This window comes from Mesoplodon bidens, assembly GCF_964165515.1.
Source record: "Mesoplodon bidens genome assembly, chromosome: 13".
Taxonomy (NCBI): Eukaryota; Metazoa; Chordata; class Mammalia; order Artiodactyla; family Ziphiidae; genus Mesoplodon; species Mesoplodon bidens.
This window is the reverse complement of record NC_138169.1, coordinates 20,634,527-20,649,370: the sequence shown is the minus strand read 5'-3', so window position 1 is coordinate 20,649,370 and position 14,844 is coordinate 20,634,527. Positions and strand designations below refer to the sequence as shown.

At 47.3% G+C, this 14,844-nt stretch overlaps 1 protein-coding gene across 1 annotated transcript in view; it reads right to left on the bottom strand.

Annotated features, from left to right (window-relative positions):
- The window catches only part of SEZ6L (seizure related 6 homolog like), a gene marked incomplete at its 5' end in the record, with an annotated part of 201,064 nt that overhangs the window by 64,605 nt on the left and 121,615 nt on the right, over positions 1-14,844 (bottom strand). The window contains 5 exons of the mRNA XM_081252580.1: positions 2,150-2,315; positions 6,166-6,351; positions 8,273-8,465; positions 10,464-10,597; positions 11,420-12,190. Coding sequence (XP_081108706.1) covers positions 2,150-2,315; positions 6,166-6,351; positions 8,273-8,465; positions 10,464-10,597; positions 11,420-12,190 — 1,450 coding nt within the window. The remainder of the gene's footprint in view (positions 1-2,149; positions 2,316-6,165; positions 6,352-8,272; positions 8,466-10,463; positions 10,598-11,419; positions 12,191-14,844) is intronic.

Below are 14,844 nucleotides of genomic sequence, written 5' to 3'. Positions count from 1 at the left end.
GGATCTCAAAATCTCTAGTCAATTAATCTTTCAAAAACAGCAATTTTCTACTTATGTTCTCTAGAATGTCTAAAATAGTAATAAAAATCTATACATAGTCTATGGTCAAATGGGTTTGGGAAATGCCAGGTTAAATAAAAATTAAACATTTTTTCCCTTGCAGGACTTGTCAGTGCCTTTGCCAGCTAATGTGCATTAGCACCTTCCAAGACAGAGACTGTGTATATATTGTCTCCCAAACATGTTTGACCAGAGAACCCACCTTCTGTGCTGCATACTATGGGACTGGAGTTTAGGAAGACTTCATTTTGGGGGGAAACCATCTTTAAAATCTTTCTTCATTTCTCTCCTCTACTCAAAATCCTTCCATGGCTATCTATAGCTTATAGAGGCAGCCTGGTATCCAAAGCCCTTCAGAAGATGATCCCCATTTACCTCTAATCTTTGCCCATCCACCACTCCTACTCTCCCTGCTTAGGCTACTCTACCCACTCACTGTACTTTGGGTTCCCTGATCGAATCTCTTTCCAAGGTTTAGATCAGGTCCCATTTCTTCTCTTTTTAAAATTAATTAATTAATTAATTTAGGGTCTTCATTGCTGCGTGCAGGCTTTCTCTAGTTGTGGTGAGCAGGGGCTACTCTTCGTTGTGGTGCGCGAGCTTCTCATTGCAGTGGCTTCTCTTGTTGTGGAGCACAGGCTCTAGGCGTGTGGGCTTCAGTAGTTGTGGCAGGCAGGCTCAGTAGTTGTGGCTCGTGGGCTCTAGAGCGCAGGCTCAGCAGTTGGGGCGCACGTGCTTAGTCGCTCCACAGCATGTGGGATCCTCCCGGACCAGGGCTCGAACCCGTGTCCCCTGCACTGGCAGGCGGATTCTTAGCCACTGTGCCACCAGGGAAGCCCCACATCTTGTACTTTAAAGCAGTGATTTATTGATATGGAGTTGTTCAGGATAAGGCTGGACGACTTGGAAGGAAGTAGACTCCAGAGTTGGGTAACTTATTTAGTTTTCTGGTATTTTCTCTCAGAATCCTTTCCTAGAGGTTAATGGTCTAGGTTTGAAGCTTCAAAGAAGCCAAGACACTATATAATTCTAAGATCAACATCGGACAGATTCCAGAATTCTAAGGTGCTGACATGCTGTCGGTGCCCTACCCACATCCCCTCAGCACCATTCCTCACCTATTTTCGGATGGTTTCCAGAGTCTCTGAGAACCAGCCAGCTCCAAGGGTGGCAGGCAGTGCTGGGGAATCAGTGTGTCCAGGAGCACACCTCCTCCAACATGGATGGTGGGGGTGGATAAATACCCAGCTCCCTCACCCTCCGATAGGAACGCTCTGAGCCCTGCTCAACACAGCTTCCTGGAGGCCCGCAGTAGATAGAGACCCAGTTGTCTCTGCAGTCACCTGCCTACTGATACATACTGTATCTACTCCCTTTCCTTCTCTGCTTATTTTCCTGGTGCTTTCTAAGATCAGCTCCCAAACAAACCACTTTCTCTCACATCTTTGTCACTCTGTCTGTTTCCAAGGGAACTCAACCTAAGACAGCAAGTCTAAGCAGCTAAGACCCTAATTTTCTAGAACATTCCAGAATATTCTAGAATAAGTTCTCAGAGTTTTCAGGTTCTGGATTCTGTGCATATAACTTAGCATCTACAGACATACTCTTGGTTAGATGTTGTCTTGTATCTTCTCTAGTTCCTTCTGGTACATAAGTCTGGTTTTTCCATCTCAACTGCCAGGAACCAATGTTTCCTACTTCTCTCCTGTTCTCTATGGAGCCTAATACATGACTGGGCACAGAGCAGATGCTCAGTAAACACTCCCTCCTTCTTCAATTGCAAAAAGGGATGTGCAGGAGAAGGGATGAGGCAGTTCGAGGTGGGGGAACTGGATTCCCTTCTTGCGTCTCCCCCTACCCTGCTGTGTGACTAGGGTAAGCCCCTTCCCCTCTGTATGTCCTAGTTTCCTTATGTGTAAGAGGAAGAGATCGAAGATGATGGTCTCTAATATCCTTGCCACCCTCCCCAGCTCTTCCTTTCTTGACGTCCATGAGGCAGCATTTTAGTCCTTTCAAGACTCCAAATCCCAAGCCACGTTCTAACACTCTGGGAAGGAATGAGGCTGGCTGGGGACCCTCAGAGTTTTACCTGTCCTTCTCGTGCAGTGACAGCCTCTCAAAGTGCAGATGCAGCTTCTGGCCCTCTGGAGCTTCAATTGTCCACATACAGAACTGGCTCCCATTGGCATTTCCAGAGTGACTTGGGGACAGGACGCGGCCGATGGTGGCGTTGTGCACAGCCCCTCCACAAGGGGCTGGGGTCAGAGAGTAGGGGTGGGTGGGCAGTGAGAGGATGCAGAGAGAGACAGAGAGAGAGAGAGGAAGTGAGGGTTTCATCCTTCCCCACTCCCCACCCCTTCATGGGAGGAAATAGGCTGGGGAAGAGAGAAACCATGGGAAAAGTCCCATCCTCCTGAGAGAGGTTCATCCTGTTTGACAGGAGGTCTAATTCCATGATTAGAACCATTGCCATGTGCGTTCCACAGTGGGGAATGAATGGCTGTGATTTAAGGATTCTTCCATGCGCTGGCTGCGCCCTGATTCCTAATTACAAAATGGTAATTAAGAAGGACATAAATAGGCAGTTCTCAAAAGAAGAAATATACTTATATTACTTAGTAAGCACTCAAAAAATACAGCCTCACTGGTAATAAAAGAAATGCAAATCTAAACTATATTCTATCTTTTTTTTTTTTTTTTTTTTTTTTTTTTTTTTTTTTTTTTTTTTTTTTCTTTTTGTGGTATGCGGGCCTCTCACTGTTGTGGCCTCTCCCGTTGCGGAGCACAGGCTCCGGACGCGCAGGCCCAGCGGCCACGGCTCACGGGCCCAGCCGCTCCGCGGCATATGGGATCCTCCCAGACCGGGACACGAACCCGTATCCCCTGCATCGGCAGGCGGACTCTCAACCACTGCGCCACCAGGGAGGCCCTATATTCTATCTTTATCCACCTAATTGGTCAAGATAAAAAGCAGCAATAAACTGGGAAGCTATCTCCAGTGATGGGAAATGGTCACTCTCATTCAGGAGTGGTTAGAATGCAAGTTGCTGTGGCCTTTCAGGAGGGCGATTTGATGAAAAATCTGGAAAATATGTTCAAACACTTTGACCTAGTAATGAAGGTTCTGGGAATTTACCTTAAGAAAAGATTTAGAGAGTTTCACAAAAATCTATGAATGAGGATGTTCACTGCCAGATTGCCTCTAAGAGCAAAAAACGAGAAAGAACATGAATGTCCGCGTACAGATGCTTGGTGAAATAAATGCATGTCATTCATACAGTTTTTAAGAACCATGTTCTCAAAGAACTTGAGAACATAGGAAAATATTCACTATATTGTAAGTGGGAAAAAAGAAGCTAGAAAATGGTCCACTATATCTATTTCAATGAGCTATATGCAAGGATCAATTGAGACCAGGAATATAAAAGTGATTTGCTACAGTCTTCAACACTTTCTTGGAATTTTTTTTTTTTTTAACCAGAGCCATGTATTACTTTTATCATAAAAGTTTAATAAATATTAAAAAGTGATTTGTGAACTAGAAAGAGTCATACAAATGTGGGGAGGTAGTCTTATTTTTAGGAGATATTTGGTTCTCATTAAATATTTGCTGAATGACTGCATGACTAATGCAGTCATGCATCAGTGACGTGCACTGATGAGAAAGGCAGATAGCTCCCTTCTCTGCTCTGGACTCTGCTGTGACCTACAGCAAAGGTACTACCAAGAAGTCTTGTACAGTAGTTCTTTCAGGACCACGGACAGAGCACTGGGACGCAGGCTCTCCAGCTACCTCTCCTGAATCCCCATCCAAAAGTGAAGGTTCAAATCTGGCCAGCGCCACTTATCTGCTGTGGATCTAGGACGAGCCATTGAAGCTCTCTGAACCTCTAGGTCACTGTAAAATGTTAATAATAATTCCACCCTCTTTCTGGGACTGTGGTGGTTAAGTCAATGAAACACTGCATGTAGAGGGCTTGGCGTTGTCCCTGGCACAGAGTAGGTGCTCAAAATGTAGCCAGCATTACTGTCCCATAGCTCAGGAGCCGAGGAGATGGAGGACACTGTCCCTGGTGGGGGGCGCCGGCCACCTGTCCCCCCCGAGCTGCCGCTCATTTGCGGCCTCTCTGCTCCCATTCCTTGCCTTATTAAGCCGACTGATGGCTGGTATCAATTTGCCAGCCGCGGCTCCCCATCCGTCTTTCTTAGCACAAATTGAGGCTTAATTCCTCTCTGATTTCATACATAGATAAAAATTAACGTGAGGGAGGCCTGGAGACCAACTGCCCTATGGTTTGAATTTTTCTTCTTTGTTAAAAAAAAAAATTCTGAAGAGCCTTGGGGGAATGATACTGCAACAATTAAATCTGAGAATTTATCATCAGCTCTCATTTGCATTTTGAATTCTACTGACTATATGAATGCCTGGAGGGCAGGAGTGATATTTTCTTATTCCCAGTAGTCTCCTTGTACATGACTCATGGCCTGGCACAGAGTAGGTGCTCAGTTAATGTGGGCAGCCTACACTTTCCTGGCCATGATCAGGACTTTTGAGAATCTAATAGAGATTTGCTCTCTTGATAACTGAGGATGGTCAAGGTTATGGCCACTGGGGCAGACAGAGTGTGGTACAGAGTGCTTCTCAATCTATAATGCGCACATGACCCACAAAAGGAGCATTTTAAATGTAGATTTTGATTCGCTTGGTTTTGTATGGGGCTTGGGATTGTGTATTTCTAATAAACTCACTGGTCTGCAGATTGCACTTTGAACAGTGAAGGTGTAAGGAAAAGAGCTCGGGAGAGAAGGGTTCTGGACTCAGTTCAATTTCTATCTGGTGACTTTGAGGGAGAAACTTCACCTCCATGGGCCTCAGTTTCCTCATCTGTAAAATGGGGATAATTGTTCCCACCATGTAGGATTGCTGTGAGGATTTATCAGAGCCCTGGCATATGGACTGGGCTCAAAATATGGCAGCTGTCATATCCAAAGCACAAGCAACAAACAAAAATTACACAAATTAGACTTTGTCAAAATTAAGGACACTATCAAGAAGTGAAAAGACAACCCACAGAGTGGGAGAAAATATTTTCAAATCATATATCTGGTAAGGGTCTAGTATCCAGAATATATAAAGAACTCCTACAACTCAAGAAAAAGACAAACAACCAAATTTTAAAAATGGGCAAAGGAGTTGAATAGACATTTCTCCTAGAAGATATACAAATGGTCAACAAGCATATGAAAAGATACTAATGTCACTAGCCATTAGGAAAATGCAAATCAAAATCACAGTAAGATACCTTCACACCCACATTATTATATGGCTATAATAATAAAAAGAAGACATGGAAAATAAGTGCTGGTGAGGATGTGGAGAAACTGGTACTTTCATACATGGCTGGTGGGAAAGTAAAATGGTGCAGCCGTTGTGGAAAACAGTTTGACGGTTCCTTCAAAAGTTAAACGTGGTATTACCATATAACCCAGCAATTCCACTTTGGGGTATATACCCCAGAGAAATGAAAACATAAAAACTTGCATACAGACATTTATAGCAGCATTATTCCTAATACCCCCAAAGTGGAAACAATTCAAATGTCCACCAACGAATGAACAGATGAAATGTGGCCTATTCGTATCATGGAATATTATTCAGTCATAAAAAGGAATGAAGTTCTGACAGACGTTACAACGTGGATGAACCCTGAAAACACTACGCTAAGTGAAAGAAGCCAGATACAAAAGATTACATATTGTACGATCCCATGTATATGAAATGTCCAGAATAGGCAAATCTATAGAGACAGAAAGCATATTGGTGGTTTCCAGGGGCTGGGGACAGGGAAGAATGGGGAGTGACTGCTACTGGGTCCAGGGTGTCCTTTTGGGGGTGATAAAGATAGTGGTGATGGTTGCACAATATTGTGAATGTACTAAGTATCACTAAAGGTCAATTTTATCATATAACAAAACTTTAAATGGCAGTAGCCATCTGTATTTGGAGGAATCTCTTCCCTAAGGTCAATCTTAATACCCTGGGGGCTGGTCTCTCCCCTCTTAAGTGGACCATCCGTGTTTGGTCTGGCTGAGGCTGGCATGTACCTGAGCAGATGGGTTCCTGGCTGCTCCAGTGGGGCTTGGAGGCATTGATGCACGTCAGCGTCTTGGCACCCTGGAGCTCGTAACCCAGGTGGCAGTGGAAGTGGGCCACCCCACCTGAGTGCAGGTCCATCACCATGACATCCCCGTAGTCGGGCCGGCGGGGAAAATTGCAGCTCAGCATGAAGGCTGGGAAGAAATGCAGGGGCAGACAGTCATCTCTCAGAGGGGGAGACAAAGAACATGACCCACATCCTGGGAGTCAATTTTTGCTGAGGAGAAAAGATGAGGCCCCTGAGGACCCTGGAGTGCTGGAGGAGGGTATTTTTGTGACTCGAGTTGATCACGTGGTGCTGAGACTGCCAGATGAGCACTTTTTTCTAGGCTCAAAGCTCCCCACCCTGCCTAACCATAGACGGCAGGTTTGGGGTGACAAATGTGTTCCCATCTCTCCCTGGAGACAGAATGGCCTTCTCCTTGAGCACAGGAGGGACAGGATCACCCAGGTAGGTTAGGCTCACCTGCAGGCTCACCTGCACGAACAGCTTAGGTGTCTGATGAAAATGCAGGCTCTTGGACCAGAGTTAGAATAACCAGTTCTTCAGGAAATGCCCAAGATATGAAAGCTTGGAAACAACTGTCCTGGGAGGTAAGGGCTTGGGCTCTGAGGGAGATGGATGTGAGTTTACATTCTCTTACTCCATCGCTCAGAAACTGTGTGACCTTGAGAAAGTGACACAGTGCCCTGAGCTTCACTCTCCTCTCTGTGATCGTCCCTGTTTCACAGGTGGCGGTAAGGATTACAGGTGAAATGCCAAAGAAGGGCCTCCTTAGCCCAATATCTGGTGCACAGAGCTCACTGGATGGGGTGGTAGAAGGGTGTACGTGACCACGCTGAGCTCCTTGAGTTTCATTTTCCTAAGAGGGTGCTGAATCCATCCTAGCTCCACCACTAGACTACGGTCTGACCTCTCCTGCAGCCTAGGATATCTGCATTCCCAGTTACTATGAGGAAGACTAAATTCAAGCTCATGGCTCAATGAGCTATTTTTTCCATTTTTTAATTAACAAAGATAACAGACGGTAGGCTGCATATTGAGAAGGTGTAAGGAAATGGACACTCCTGTATACAGTCGCCCATCTGTTTCAGAAACATCCAAGGGGAAATTTTTTAATGAATTGTTTTTCCAGACATTCAGTCAATGTGACGTAAATGTGAATGGCTTTCCATCTCCCAAGGTGTGGCTAAGGGCTCCCCTTCCCCGTCATATACTTGGCAAGGAGCCAGGGGGAGCTCCTGGTAAGGGAAGTAACCGGAGGTCTTGGGAACCGCCCAGGAGGTGGGGAAAATGGGATGACATTGAAATGAGAGAGAGAAGGAAGAGAGAATGGGGGTGGGAATGAACAGAGGGAGGGGAGGAAAGAAAGATATGGAGGAAGCAAGAAAAGAGGGAGGAGAAGAGAGGAGAAAGGTGAACAGAAAACAAAAGAGAGGAGACTAGAAACAGACAAAAAGGAAAGAAAGAAACAGTGGAGAAGAAGAAAAAAGAGAGAAGGACTCCAGTAGCAGAGGCTCTTTCCCAGAAACCCACGGACTCTCATGGGATTTGTGTGTCAGATTCAGGAGACATGAACTTGAATGGGAAAAAGGGGCTTGCTCATTCTTCATTAACCTTTTACTTAACAATGATACCTCCTTCAATCACAGATGTAGGCAACAATCTGTAACATAGTCACAGAACATGTGACTTTGTCACCAAGAGAAATCATAGATATTTTCATATCAAAATGAATATCTTGACATATTTCTTATGCTCCTTTGGAATTACAGTAATTATCAGAGCCAATGGGAAATATTTAATGTGTTAATAAAGAAGCACATAGATGATATCACAGATGAAAACAGTATTTTGACAACTGCTATTAAATATGAATGGCTTCCTTTTGAATTGTATATATTTTATGCTCTTAAAAACACAAATCTAAGAAGGGGTTCACAGTGTTACCAAACTGCCAGAGAGGGTCCCTGGCACAAAAAGGGTGAGAATCCTTGGCTCCAGAGAGAAAGGGAGACAAAAGCTACATCTCAACAGCCTCAGCCTGATCTTACCCTGGTAGTGCAGCTGGAAGGTCCCAAGGCCATCGTCCTGGAAGGTCCGGAAGTAGACGGAGATGGTGTTGGTGGGGCTTCGGATCACCTGCCCCTCTACCAGGAGGGTGTGGTTCGCCAGAATGGTCAGGGAGGGGCCGTCCACCCCACGGATGGAAAGCAGCTCCCCCTCGGACAGGTTCACACTCTTCACCTGGAGACAGGTAGGGGTAGACAGAATCTGAGTCGTGTTTGAGACAGGGCATCTGTTAGCCCCCTTATCTGAGTCCCATGAAAGAGGCTTCTGGATGCTGGCAGCCGAGACAGAGTCTTCTGGAGCTGGCAGGTGGGGGCAGGGGTTTGATCAGCTTGTGCCTGAGGTCCCATCTCCAGGGAGACAGAAGGCATTTCACCAGAAGGTAAGCTCCAGGGAGGCAGGAAACTTTCCATGCTGCTCAGGGTCCCCAGGGCCTAAAATCGTGCCTGGCACATAGTACGTGCTCAATAATCTTTATAGACTGACTGAATACACTCTTGCCCTTCTGCATAAACTGGTGAGGGCGTGGGGGGCCTCATCTCTAGGGCTTTCTCAGGCCCACTTTCTTTTCCTCCTCAATGGGGGCTTCAATGGCAGAGGCTCCTCAAAGCCCCATGTACTTGGTTTGCCAAATCCACTTTCCAGGCTTGGGAGAAAAAGAAGGGAGATACTTTACTCGCAGACAAGGATGCTGAACAAATGGAGCGGGGCTGGGGTGGGGACCTTAGTCAGTCCCCAGTTCCCAATATGAATATTTCTGCTTCTCTTAGTGGGGCCTGGGGCCCCAGACCCTTGCCTCTTGTGTAAGCAAGGCAGGCATTACTGACAAGCCTTTCCTCTTTCAGGCCATACACGTTACTCTCTTTTCTCTTTGATGAACGCCTACTCATTCGTCAAAGCCCCACTAAAATTACCCTTCTCCGTGAAACCTTCCCTAACTGCCAAGGAGCCTGCCTGTCTCTCCACTGTGATTCCACAACATCCACTATGAACATCTACTACAGACCATTGGGAGAAGCATCCCAATGTCTTCCACGTGTGTCTATCTCAATCACAAAACGGCAGACTCCTTTAGGGCAGGCACTGCATCAGTTTTACACACCATCCTGTCCCCCACTGCTGTGACTGGTACAGAGTAGGTGCTAACGAAGGAATTCTACTGTGCCTGATAAAAAGCTCCACACAGTATTAGACAGAGTGGGTCTATTCAAGTGGAGGAAAGTGTTCATCAAGTGCCAGAATCAGCTGGATGGCAACTTTTCTCCAGGTTAATTCCATGAACATTTACGAAGTACCTACCATGTGCCACATGCTGTGCTAAGCTCTGGACACAAGTTCTGCCGAGAGGCTTACCTGTCATCCTTCCTATACAATCAGAAAACCTTCCTAAAGTAAAGTTCTGCTTATGTCATACAACTGACTCTGCTTAAAATCTTCTGGTGGCTTTCTGGCTTCACTTCCACCCTTTCTTCTGTGGGACAGTGAACTGGACAGTTCACCACTTCCTGGCATGTCATCTTACTTCATATCAAAAAGTGCTTCTAAAGATGGGGAGGTCAGTTGGGGATGGCCTGGAACTAGGGTGGGGATAATTGGTAACATGCATTGAGTGCCCGCTCTCTCTCCCTTAGGCTCTGGATGAATGCTCTCTGTGCACTGTCATATTTATTCCTCCCTGAAACTCTGTAAAGTAGCAACATATTCATCTGTTTTACTGATGGGGAAACTGAGGCTCAGAGAGCTGGAGCCCCTTACCCAAAGTCATATAGCATTAACTGGTAGAGCTGCGACTTAAAACCCAGATGTTTGAGCACTATGCCACCCTGCTTTTCCATTCTTAGTTTGCAGCCAAAAATTTATGAATCAAATGAGCCACATGGGGCTTCCATGACTATGTGTGTGTTTAATAAGCAGGATATCAGAGGACTTTCCTTCTGGGTGTAATGATTCACAATTTATCAACACATCCCCTTCCCTCCATGTGTGTCAAGCTATTTCAGCTGTGCCCTGAGTTGGGAACTCCTATTCATCCACCAAAGCCCAGCTTAAATTGCCCCATAGGGCAAAGCCAGAACCATACTGGTTAGGATGATAAAAACAAGCCTGACTCAGACAATCCTTCAGAGACTTCCTGCTGGAAGAGGCAGCCACTGCAGGGCACCTTTCAGGGGTTACCTGGAGCTCCACCCCATAGCCAGTGTACACTGTCACGTTGTACGTGCACTCCAGGAAGTTGTTGAGGGGCAGCGGTGGGTAATCACTGGAGTCGATGTACCCTTCAGGATCGGAGAAACTCACACTGCAGAGAGCTGGAGGAAAGCACTGTCATTAGGACACAGAGAACAGCTCAGATGTCATCTCTCAGATGGGCTGCGGGCTGGATCTGGGCCTCCGAGGACACCTGTGTTCTCCTGTCCCCACTCCTCCCACTGCTGTTCATTCTCCTTCAGCTCCAGAATCAACATGATAATCAAATAGCAGCATCTGACACAGAATGATAACTTACTACATGCTGCTAGGCACCTCATCGGTCTACAGGGGTGACCCCATTCATCCTTGAAGGGACTGATATTTCATTCTTATCTCAGAGATAAGTAAAGCAGAGCTCAGAGAGGGTGCGCATCTGGGCCAAGCTCACACAGCGAGCAGGAGTCAAACCTAGAGCTCATACTCTTTCCCAAGCGGTCACATTGCATTTGTCCAAAATCAATGTATGATTGACAGCTGATGTCTCTCCTCTGTGTTTGAAGATGGAAAAAAAGACAGAAGAAAGACTGGAACACAGACGTGCATTTTATCAAGTTCATGTAACGGTAAAAGCAAAAGCACCTTGAAAGGCTAGGGCCTTCTAGGTAGACAAAAGGATCCTGTTCCAGGATGAAAGGTTTTGAATCCTGCTGTTTAGCTGTGTGGCATTGGGCAGGGTACTCGATGTCTTATGGTCTCAGGGGTCTCATCTCTAAAACAGGGATTTTAATTCTGGGCCACAGGGTCAAGCTCATAGCTAGGGCTCCATAGATGGTAACCAAAGGTGGGACATGGACCTCCCCGGCCCCCCTCTCCCATGCCCTGCACACAGCAGGTGCCTCATCGCGGTTCTGGGAGGGCTGGAGGGGTTGGGGGCTGCACACCTGGGGCCTGCTCAGTGGTGATGACCGTGGTGGTAATGATGGTGGACGTCGTGGTCTCCTGGCTTTCCTCCGAGGCCGACCCGGTCAGCTCGTTCTCACATTTGTCCATCAGGGTCATAGGGCTGGCATCCCCTGGGGGAGCCTCGTGGGCCTCCTCAGGCATGGCGGGCGCCCCGGGGTCGGGGCTCTGGGGGAGCGTGTGGGCCACCAGAGGCTGCGAGGTGAAGGGGGCGATCTGTAGGGGCGCGGGCGTCGTGGGGACTGCACCTTCCTTCTGCTCCAGCCAGAGGGGATCCTCCGAAGACAGCGACAGTGGGTTGGTGTCCTCCCCTGCGGAGGCCACGGGGTCCTGGTCCCCAGGTGGGCGGGGCTTCTCTGTGGCAGAGGAGAGGAGACCCAGGCCCGAGGATGCTGGCTGGGACGCCGCCCTCTGCACGGCTGCTGCGGTGGTGGCCTTCGGCCTCAGCTGCTTCCTGGTCAAGTTCACCTGCTTGAGCGAAGGCGGCTTCTTCGTCGGGGGGAAGGCATGCCTGGTGCCGGGTTCCTCTGGAAGCGGAAGCAGCATGGACGTGGCTGCGGAGTCTTGAGGTGCGGAAGGGACCATTCCTTCCAACTCTGGCTTGCGAAGCTCGTCCCCTGACTGCGCTGGATTCAGAGGGGCCGTGGTCACTCTCTCTTTGGGGGTCTCTTGGCTCAGACTGCTGCTCCCCAGGGCTTCCGAGGGCAGAAAGTAAGTACCTGAAGGGCCAGCATCTCCCTCCAGTGGCGCATCTTGGAAAGAGAACGGACACCAGTTAGCTTGGGGCCAAGGGCTTTAGGTCCTCACCTGGCAGACGCTGAGGGTGGCCTCCCTGAGGTGGTACCCAAGGCTTGCTAGGATGCTGGTACAGCCCAATCAACCAATGTGGGGCTGCCTCCTTTCCTTCCTTCCTTCTTCCCTTCCTTTCTTACTTCCTTTTCCCAACCAGGGAGACTGGGGTTGATCATGGCCAGCCTGAGCTAAGCATTAGAGATACAGAAACCAAGGGCACAAGAATTTCACAGTCCAGTTACATATGCCCTGGGAGGGGGAATAAGAAAGTAGAAATAATCATATTTGATGTGATAAACGCTTAGAAAGAGAAAAGCTTTGTGTGCTAAGAGGACAGGCCCCTAACCCAGTCTGTGGGGCAGGACCACCATGTACAGCTGGGCAGGTTGCTCACTGCACAAGGCTATCCCACTAAGAGGATGAGTGGGGCTGTAACCAACCCAGTCTCTTCTCTAAGCTGTGTGCCCTGACTCAGGGCTATATTATCCTGGGATTGGGGGAGTTTGATTTTTTTTTGTTTTAACTAAATAATGTACAAGTGACCTTGTGGGAAACACACGAAGATTTGAGGATCCAGAATCATGAGGCAGGTTTAGAACAGAGGGGTGTGGGAAGACCCGAGGCCTGGCTGAGGTGAGCGCAAAAGAGGAATGAAAGAGAACAGGGGACAGAGGTGGAGGGTGATTAGAGAGAGAGCTGGTGAGGTAGGGAGGTCGGGGCCAGTCTCTGGTGGGCCTTGTACGTCCTGTTGACTCCTTGTGATTTATTTTTGTCTTGAAAGGAAAACCACCTAATAATTTTAAATAAGGGCTGGCCCAGGCTACTGTTTAGCAGAATCATGCCTGAAAACAGCTGTATCTACTTATCTGAGACCCAGTTCTGCCAACTGCAAGCTGGCAAATGGCTCTACCTCTCCGAGCCTCAGCTTCCTCAGCTGTAAAATGGGGCTATTGTTCCCTATTTCATAGGGTTTTCATCATTCAAGAGGTTGATTATGGAAAGCATGTGTACATGTACGTACATGTGGGTCCCTCACCCACAGAGTGCCTGGTATGTATCCGCTGCTGTATCCGTCATCGTTTTTTATACTCTTGTCATTATAATCGTGCCCTCAGCAGGGGGCTGGAGCAGTCAGAATGTTCCCGATAAAGATCTTGAGATACAGAGGAATTACGTCCTGGGGACAAAGGACTGATAGCTGTCCTTGTCAATTTTCCACAGAAAGACAACTCACTCAGCCAGTCTCAGGTCCCTTCAGCACTGTCATTTAAATTTATTTCCGTAGCCGTTGGAAAGGCTATTTTACTTTCATGGAGTCGGCAGTGGCAGTGGCTTAATCTATCTGGACTGCAACAGTGTGCAACTGGCATCAACAAATATTCCTGTTGTGTAACATTGATTACCAAGCCAGTGTACATTCCAGGCCAACGATGGCACTGGGGCCAGATCTGACCTGAGGACAGATCCAGGTCATTCAGGCGCCAGGCAGGTTTCCTGGTCCAAGGTGGGAAGCATGGAGGCTTTGGGGTTAGACCTGGGTTCAAATCCTGCCTTTGACAGTTACTAGCTGCGTGAACCTGGGCAAGTCCATTAAGCCTCTTTTGTGTAGTAGAGACACTCCATCTACCTCATAGGATCAGATCAGTTGTGGGCTGCTTGAAGGCGGTGACTCTTATGCTCACGGTCACTTTTATCAAATGATTGGTATTGACCATCTTTGTAGACTGTCAAGTGAGAAGGTGATAAGACAAAAACAATCGAGGATGAGGGTTCAGGACACCTGGCTCCCAAGACCCAGCTGTGGTTTGATGCACAGAGCTTGGATGCAACCAGGGGTTGGGGGACCCGGATAGCGGTCCTGTCTTGGCCACTACTCCCCATCATTACTGGGTGGGTTTCCTCTTCTCTCTGTGTGTCAAATGGGCAGCCAGACTAGATAAAATCTAAGGGTCCTTCCAGCTCTGACTGTTGATTTTTGAAACAATCAGGTAACTGGCAATTATTCTTAGAGCTTGTTGTTAATCTTGCTAAAAAGGGCCAAGTGACAACCTCAGTCCTGACACTAGCTTGTGAGTTTTGTTGGGTCCTGTGGCTACATTAGTTTCAGCCAGTCTTTTCACAAAAATGCCCCCTTGATCACAAGGGGCTGGAGGAGAGAGAGGAAGTGGAAGAGGGAGTGAGAGATAGAAATACTTGGAGAACAAGTTGTGTCAAAGGTGATAAAAGATTACAAATGACATAAAGCACATCAACGTGCCTTGGCTATAATAAGAGTGATATTTATAATATTTTATTTCTGATCATTTTATTGAGTGCTGAATATGTGCAAAGGCATGGGCTACATGCTTTGTAGCACAAAGGCATGTGCTACACGCTTTCTCACCCTTATTAATTAGAAATTATTATTTCTATTTTACGGATGGGCAAATGGAGGCTTTGGGATATTAAATAACTTTCCAAGGTCATACAACAAAGCTGGGTTTCAAACCTTGGTTTTCCTGATGGCAAAGACCACGCTGCTAGCCTTCAAGAAATATGGAGTATTATCACTTGCAGCCTCTCCTCAGCTTGAATTGGCCTCTCCCCACAAAACCCCTCTCTCTAAACCCTTGGT